Here is a 9038-nt window from a genome sequence, read left to right on the forward strand (position 1 = left end):
ACTATCAAAATTAATCAGTTTGTCTATAGAAACAATAATGAACGCTTCGCAATTAATAGTTCTGCAAACCATTTTGAAAAGTTCGCTAATTATACAGCGACCCTATAATTCAAAAGAGGTGTTTATTTGCTTTGATTATAACGGAACGCGTAATGACAGCTGGCCCATTAATTGGAAAAGAATGAAACCTTATAGACATGATTATCTGGAAATGTTAAAATCTTCTATACCAACGAATAGTACCATTTACAAATTACGAATAAGAAGAGGTAATGGTGTAATACAGGACTCTGATTGGCTGGAGATTTATTGTAAACCCCCCACTTCTAATAACACCATAAATAGTGAATGCAACAGAGGATACGAAGCAAATACCTTCCTCATATGGTATATAGCGATTTGTTCTTCGTTGTTGCTGATTGTTACCAGTTTCCGAGAATTATGTCTGAAGAGCTGTGGTGTACGAGATGTATAACTGAAGATTTGATAAGTAAACACCGAAATGGTAAACCTTTGTACGATTTTACCGAAAAAGAGCTCCAGTACTTTCCACTGCATTATCTGATCGAAAATATCCGACCCATGGAACTTTTATATGCCTGGAATATACTTCCAATGCATTATACAGAAATGTTTGAGTTGCAAATACGACTGCCCTGCTTTGTACACTACAACCGTCCAGATTGGTCATCACATATAGATGGTCCACCACAACCACAGTCTAGATGCTCTCTTTGTAAATGGGGTTTACAAAAATCTCAACAAATATTTTGTAAAGCAATGAATAAATAAAGAACTTAGAAAATATATTTGATTTTTTCTAATTGTACCCACACTAAAAATTTTATTTAAGGAAGTAATAAAAACTGGCAGAGTATATACAATATGTTTATTATAGATATTTACAAGTCGAATAAACTTAAATCAAAATCCCAATCTTTTTCATCCTGTTCCTGTTTATCCTCACTAAGCAACAGTTCTGCTGCCTCCAGCAAAGCATTCAAATTTTTTTCTGCTGTCACATCCACATGCCCCCATGCCAAAGTATGAATACCGTCAGCTTTAACATATCTTTTGTCATCAGTTGCCGAAAGTGCCACTTTATTTTTGAGTTCGGTGTAAATAGTGTGCAACGTAGAGGTAAATATTTGCATTTTACGGAATATGGTCCCACCGTTTTCAACAATGTGTACATAGTCAGTAAAGTCCAGCTCATGTTTAATTATACTTTTAGAAATACCTTTTGCTTTTTTTGTGACGTCACCTGCTTTTACGCAGTATGCCTTGGCGCCTGTACCATAAAAACTTTCTATGGGTTTTCCTGCATATTCATCCTTCATCCTTCCAACTACCGATTTTGTAATGGGCATATTGTGAATATTAGGATTTGGAAAATTTGATGTATCGAAATATCCAATGTTCTGCCTTATATCCTCATATACATTTTCCGTAAACAGCTCTAATATAAGAGAATCTGTGTCCGTATAAAGCACAGTTGCTTTGTCGCCATATATAGGTTTGATATAATCGTACAGGAAATCATATATTATTGTCTTCGAAATGTCCAAGATTGAAAATCCAACGTAAAGTGGTTTATCGTATACGACTTTCAACTTTTGTAATTGAACAGCTACCAAGTTTTCGTCAAATATTGAGCAAGATTTAAAATGTGGAAGGGCTATTAGTGCTCGTGCGCCAATAGAACCTTTTTTACTTTCCCAGCATGAACATAGTTTGATATTTTGTCTTTTGTCAACGTTTTCCATTGTTTTACCAAAAATTGAGTTCACCATCAGTTTGAACAGATCCTTTTCAAATTCATTTTTGGACGCATTCCGTAGTCTAGTGTTTAAATCTATATATGATCCCAACCATGTTGACTGTGAAAACTCCAACACCCTGTGAATTTTCTTAAGCTTTAATCCATATTTTAAGTACTGTTTCAGGTTCCGATAGTGAATTACATACTTGTACTTATCATTTAAATTTGGTATCAGTTTAGCTGTTTTACTGTTTGGTGGTATCATACTCTCAGGACCTAGAGGAAGATCATTATGAATGTCATGAAGATGTGCTGGATATTGCAAGTCCACTTCCAAGACATAACCTTTATGTGCATCATCATTTATATCTGAAACATTAAAGTTTTCAATCTCATCTTTCTCGACCCATCGAAATCCTCCAGTTGGTAAGGGCTGTTTCATTGCTGCACCGTACAAGTTTGTGGCATCTAAATACATAATATATGATGTCGGTTTCAGAGGATCAAAATTAGGAATAAACTTGTTGTTAGCCACAGCTTTTCTATTGCTACACTGAGCAACACCACCACGTATTCCTCTTCTAAAAAAATGGACAGAATCTATATCGGTTAACAGTTCCAGTTCTACTCCAGTAGAGTGTAACATGGCATCCCAACTGAAATTTTCAAAAACATCCGCTAACAAAAGAACATCAGATTTTAGGTATATGTCCGCGTATTCTCCCAAAGTTTTACAATTAAAGATGTTCCATATTTTGTTAGCTCGACAATAATCCTCTTCTGAAAGGGATTCCATAGTCATACTGTTATAAAATTTATTGATTAGTGGTAGATGGGGATCCTCTAGTTTGTCAAAGCTCTCCACATAGTCATAAGGAAACACACCCTTTCTTCTTATTAAATTGAACTCCTCATCATTTTTAAAGTATTTCCTGGTCTCTACACATTGCTCAGATGTTAAGGTCTTACATAATTTATCCAGTCCTTTAGCTAGAAAACGAAAAGAGTCCACAAATTTTAATTTCAGATATGTATCTGGTCTCTTAGGGTCTGCAGACTTTTCCACAAGTATAGATTTATAAAACGAGATGTATTTTTCCTTTGTTTGGGCGATGACGGACACAGATTCCTTTTTCAGTGATAACTTCTTGATAAATAAATGACTATCATAGTTTGAAAGGTTGTGAAAAAAAACTGGAATAAATTTCCCCACTTTATAATTCAAGTTACATGTTTGATGTGCAGCACCACGAAAACGTCCCGTTAGATGGCAGTGGTCTCTTGTTATTATGTCTTCTGGTTTAAAGATTTTGTTGCAAATATGACAGGTTGTGGCACTCTTAAAATCTGTTTTTTCTTGGTCTGACAGAGACATTTCCTTGATATGCTTGAGGTGATTGTTGTATACGTCATAAACTGTTTGATCTAATTTTTTCATAAATACTTCAGCAGCGTCAGGTCCTCTGTATATTTCAAATTTCGAATATTTATCATCAAACATACACTTCAAGTAAAAGGCGAATGAGTATGGCTGGTGTTCTGATATTTTTACTGTAAACGAATTATCATTACATGGCTCATTGTGGTGAAGTGGTTTCAACAAGCTCTCAAAATCGGCATAAATGACGAAAGGAACAGGTAGCTGTTTTTCAAAGTTGACAAATTTTAGAATATTTTCAGGAATTGATTCTCCATACTTGTTTATCTTTAGATCAGTAGATGTTATCTTGACACAAACATGATTGCAGTCATTGTCTTGGTGGGCTTTTAAAATTTCAATTTTTCTGAATGATTGCAGGCATCCATCACAAATGTGTAATGCTCCATCGTGTAGAGATTTCTGTTTCGAAACTAATTTTGACAGATTTTTAATTAGGCAGTAATGATTATTGCCTGAATCATCAGAAACAAGCAATAAATTAACATGTGTAGGCTTGCGGCATTTGGTAAAATGTAGAGGTCCAACTACTTCTTTAATAGTTTTTCCATCTTTAAATTCCTATTCCAAGCCAAACACATTTACAGATATATTGTTCATTTCTTCGAATTTGGTGATGTCTTTTAATTTTACAGGGAAGTCTATACCGGTGAAATTAAGCAAAGTATCGTAATGCGGATATGAACTTGTTTGTGTAGGATTACTATTTGCGGAGAAAATGGCCGCATTAATTGCCCAAGCGAAACACGCATTGTCCTTATTTTGTATATTTAAAACTGCTTTTTTATTTTCAACACATCTCGGTAATTTAATATAGGTTGCCGCTGACATTGGGGTAAACTTGTTTATATTGACATCTAGGAACATGATATGTTTTAATGTCCATCCTGAGTCATTCATTCATCTGGAATTCAGATGCTTGAGAAGTAATTTCTTCTATAAATTCCTCAAACATTTTTTGTAGATCAGTTGATTGAGTCACTACTTTATTCTTCGTATTGAAGGACTTGATATCACTCATTTCTTTCTAAGGTATTACATAAAGCCCAAATACCTCAAAATTAATCTTGAACGTTGTATGCTCCTGTAAGTATTTTATAATTATGTTTTCTATTTTTGGCCTCGCTTCATCCATAAATATTTTATAATCGATGTGAGTTTTGGGACTGTTGAATCGGTAAGTAGCTATTCTGTTCTTGAATGCATGTTGTAGTTTTGTAACTCCATCTTCCAAGGTCTCAATTACGGCTTGATTAACCCTCTTTCTATTGAGACTTGACGAATAACCAGCACCACTTGTAGAAGGTTGTGATTTTTTAAAAACGAAACAGTTATTCTGAATATGTCTGTTTAAGTTAAACATAGTTGAAAATTTTTTTCCACAATGTTGACAAATAATATTGTCTAACTTTGGTTTTTTATTTGATGGACCTTCACTACACAGTCTATGGTGTAAAACCGGACAATACTCGCGAACATGTCGAGTTAAACTGTATTTATTTGAAAAAGCTTTATCGCAGTACTCGCACTGCATTGTGAATAAAACTGAGGAGTTGATGCATATTACTTTGTTTTATACCCTGACGCCTGGTGCGTCGGAAACATCTGGCAACCATATACGACGTAATCTATTTTTAGAAATGTCATCGACAGATGTGTTCTATTTTTAGAAATGATGTAATATTCTATTTTTAACAATCGTCGACCTCTGGTCGTCTGGGGCCAAAGTCAAGTCAAGGTCATCGACCTCTGGCCGTCTGGGATCAAGGTCACCGACTTCTGGTCATATGGGGTCAAGGCCAGTCAAGGTCAAGTCAAGGGCATCGATCTCTGGCCGTCTGGGGTCGAGGTCACCCCAAGGTCAAGTCAAGGCCATCGACCTCTGGCCGTCTGGGGTCAAGGTCACCTCAAGGTCATGCCAAGGTCATCGACGGCTGGTCGTTTGTGGTCAAGGTCACCCCAAGGTCAAGGCAAGGTCATCGACATCTGGTCGTCTGGGGTCAAGGTCAAGTCAAGGACATCGATCCCTGGCCGTCTGGGGTCAAGGTCATGTCAAGGTCATCGACCTCTAGTCGTCAGGGGCCAAGGGCACGTCAAGGTCATCGACCTACGGTCGTCTGGGGTCAAAGTCAACGACCTGCGGTCGTCTGGGGTCAAGGTCTGCACATTGAACATGCTCCGCTCAGCACTCTCATTTATACACTACTTAGATGTAATGGTCTTTACACATACTACCACAACTAAGGTATATATGAAGGGATCGAATTTACCATTCAGTAACAATCTTCAATTCCCCCATTTTCTCTCAATCAGACAACTTGTATATAAGTTACAAGAGTTGTGTTATTTTAAAAAAACATCCTGTAGATGTACAAATATGCGCATGTCTGTCGCCTGGATTTTGTATACGTGGCTGATGCTTTTACGTCAGTGACACATTTATTTCAAACCGTTAGCGAAATATAAGATATCTTGTGCTAATGCGCATGTTTTTTCGTTCAAGAGACCTGAACGGAGCTATGTTTGAATTTTTGATATTTGTTTCATATACCCACTCAATTTCTGGCGAATGAACCCCGGCTGTTGTCGTGATTTGTGATGACACATGTATAAAGGTAACAATACCATTTGTTATCTCTCTCTCTCTCTCGTTCTAATATTAAACTAGTACCTATTGAATCTGAATTTTTAACAGATTTAAGAAGCAGTCTTAATAAACGGTGTACACATACTGAGATTTTCTTTCTCATTCCATTCCTCTCCTCTAGGTACCTACATTCTTCAGGCCACTAGCAGCAGCAGCAGTCTACAGGATGTTCTTAAAGAAGCGACATGACAACTCTTAGATTTTAAAAGGTTTTTATATCTGTTGGTTTGTTCCTTAATACGTTCTCTCCCAGACCTAGGCTGAACTTTTGCTTTTTCAATACAATTTAATATTTAAAAGAATAAGTAGTTAGCGTTGGTCACATGGGCTTTAATACGAACTTAAGATATATATACAGATGACACGGCAGTATTAAGATAATAATAACAACGGTTTCTATTAAACTCATTTCCTAAATAGCATAGAATTCTTCTAGTAATTAAATAGATACTGTTATACAGGGTGTTAATTAGTATGTACAATAAATTTAACAGACAATGCTTCGTTTTCGTGTTAAACTTTTGTAAAAAAATTGATGTTTCGTAAATATCTTAACCCAATTTTAGTGACACAGCTATTTATTTCAAACCGTTAGCGAAATATAAGGTGCTAATGCAAATTTGAATTTACCACCAATAAGGCACTAATTACAAGTATGTTCTGCACACGTATTAAACATATTTTATTTTTGTTCATATTAACTCATTTCCTAAATAACATGGAATTCTTCTAGTAATTAATTTTTTTATCCTTTTAAGCGCTACCCAACCGTAAGTTTTATACTAATAGCTGAAATATTATTTAGCATCAGTATATCAACCACATTATTCCTGTTGTTAAATGCTACTATGGTGGTCTAGAGGTAACGGGCTCGCTTTGGAATCCAAAGGTTCGGGGTTCGAATCTCAGACAGAGCAAGACTTTTTTAATTTAAATAAAATTCGAAATCAACTTTAAATTTACCGTCAATTGCAGCCCACCTCTCTCCTTCACTCCGATCTCTATTGCGCATGCGTTTAAATCTAGAAATTTGAATTTACCACCAATAAGGCACTAATTACAAGTATGTTCTGCGCATGTATTAAACATATTTTATTTTTGTTCATATTAACTCATTTCCTAAATAACATGGAATTCTAGTAATTAAATTTTTATCCTTTTAAGCGCTACCCAACCGTAAGTTTTATACTAATAGCTGAAATATTCAATATATCAAGCACATTATTCCTGCTGTTAGATGCTACTATGGTGGTCTAGAGGTAACGGGCTCGCTTTGGAATCCAAAGGTTCGGGGTTCGAATCTCAGACAGAGCAAGACTTTTTTAATTTAAATAAAATTCGAAACCAACTTTAAATTTACCATCAATTGCAGTCCACCTCTCTTCCTTCACTCCGATCTCTATTACACATGCGTTTAAATCTAGAAATTTGAATTTACCGCCAATTTTATTGCCGCACTCTGATTGATCAAACAACCTATCGTTACTCGATTTTAAATTTACCGCCAATTTGCCGCGATCTGATTGGTCGAGAGATGTGGCCAATTTGAATGCTACGCTCTGATTGGTCGATGGGCGTGGCCTAAAAGTGGAGTGGAGGGGGTAAAATTCACCAAAAATTTGCAATCTGAACCTTCATAAGAAAATACATGGGATTTTGGCTCCGTACGCCCCTAGCTTATCTACTCATAATCAATTGGTATTTCAATGGTGGCACTTGTAGATGGTACAAGAGTAGCAACATTTTCTGTAACATAAAAAAATATTTTAATTTAATTTAACTTTTAAATTATAAAATTCATTCAGTAAGTACAGTTTTAGAGGTGCTCAAGGTGGCCCTCAAAGTAGTTATAACCTTGCATAAGGAATAATTTGTCAACAGCCAATGTAATTTTATAATAACATACAAGGATTTATTAAATAAAGTAATATCCAATAATACCTGTGTGAACAGATTCATGAACGGCATTTATGGACTGCATATGGTCAATTGGTATATAAGTGATGGCACTTGTAGGTGGTACAGGAGAATCGATGTTTTCTGTAACATATATATATATATATTGTAATAATTGTAAAATGTATAATTTATTTTTAATATTAATTTAATAATTTTTTTTTTAATNAGGAAGATCATTATGAATGTCATGAAGATGTGCTGGATATTGCAAGTCCACTTCCAAGACATAACCTTTATGTGCATCATCATTTATATCTGAAACATTAAAGTTTTCAATCTCATCTTTCTCGAGCCATTGAAATCCTCCAGTTGGTAAGGGCTGTTTCATTGCTGCACCGTACAAGTTTGTGGCATCTAAATACATAATATATGATGTCTGTTTCAGAGGATCATAATTAGGAATAAACTTGCTGTTAGCCACAGCTTTTCTTTTGCTACACTGAGCAACACCACCACGTATTCCTCTTCTAAAAAAATGGACAGAATCTATATCGGTTAACAGTTCCAGTTCTACTCCAGTAGAGTGTAACATGGCATCCCAACTCAAAGATGGCGCTGTTAGATAGTGACAGGGATCTAACTTATATTGCTTCAAACAAACTGTTCTGAAATTTTAAAAAAACATCCGCTATCAAAAGAACATCAGATTTTAGGTATATTGTCAGAAAACACGATTTTCTGAGACATCTACATTTATCCCACTATATCGTTTAGTAGTAGATGTTTCTTTGCATATTAATCTATTTCCAAAAACTTTTGTCGGATTTTTTTCAAGAAGGCTTTTGATGATTGGGAGGTGACAGAAAAAAACTTCAAGAAAAGTAATTTTTCTAAAAAATTAATGTCAAATTGTTTTTAGCTTCGTTGATACGAGAGTTCCACAGTGATCATCCGGCGCAACTCGTCGAAACACGCAAGACAAGAGTGCCTTCCGCGGACACGCGATCTTGAGAAGTGTACCCTATAAGTGTAACGCTACAATTTGGACCTTTTCGCCAATTAAAAGTTTGCGTACTATAGACTATTTTGGTGTGGGTTAGAACTAAATAGATCTACTTCAATAGTCCCTGAATTTTATTTATTTTCTTTCTTACAAAGGACATACGGAGTGTGACATGGCGCCCGAGCAGGGACTTGAAGAATAAAAAGGGGCATATTGAATTTCTTATTACCCTGAGGACAATTTCTAATATTCTATTTTTTATTGTGTTCTAAAATGACTACGAGAAGCC

At 35.5% G+C, this 9038-nt stretch overlaps 1 protein-coding gene across 1 annotated transcript; it reads right to left on the reverse strand.

Annotated features, from left to right (window-relative positions):
• Positions 1-902: 902 nt before the first annotated feature.
• LOC111692291 lies at positions 903-2564 on the reverse strand. The gene has a single exon (XM_023456206.1). It carries the CDS (start codon positions 2562-2564, stop codon positions 903-905), a length of 1662 nt encoding a protein of 553 aa, XP_023311974.1.
• Between the last annotated feature and the right edge of the window lie 6474 nt (positions 2565-9038).

The sequence above is a fragment of the Anoplophora glabripennis genome, unplaced genomic scaffold (assembly GCF_000390285.2).
Source record: "Anoplophora glabripennis isolate ALB-LARVAE unplaced genomic scaffold, Agla_2.0 scaffold686, whole genome shotgun sequence".
Classification (NCBI taxonomy): Eukaryota; Metazoa; Arthropoda; class Insecta; order Coleoptera; family Cerambycidae; genus Anoplophora; species Anoplophora glabripennis.

Excerpts from the sequence above, each read along its gene's own strand:
- LOC111692291 (XM_023456206.1), bottom strand. The coding sequence starts at position 2,564 with ATGACTATGGAATCCCTTTCAGAAGAGGATTATTGTCGAGCTAACAAA.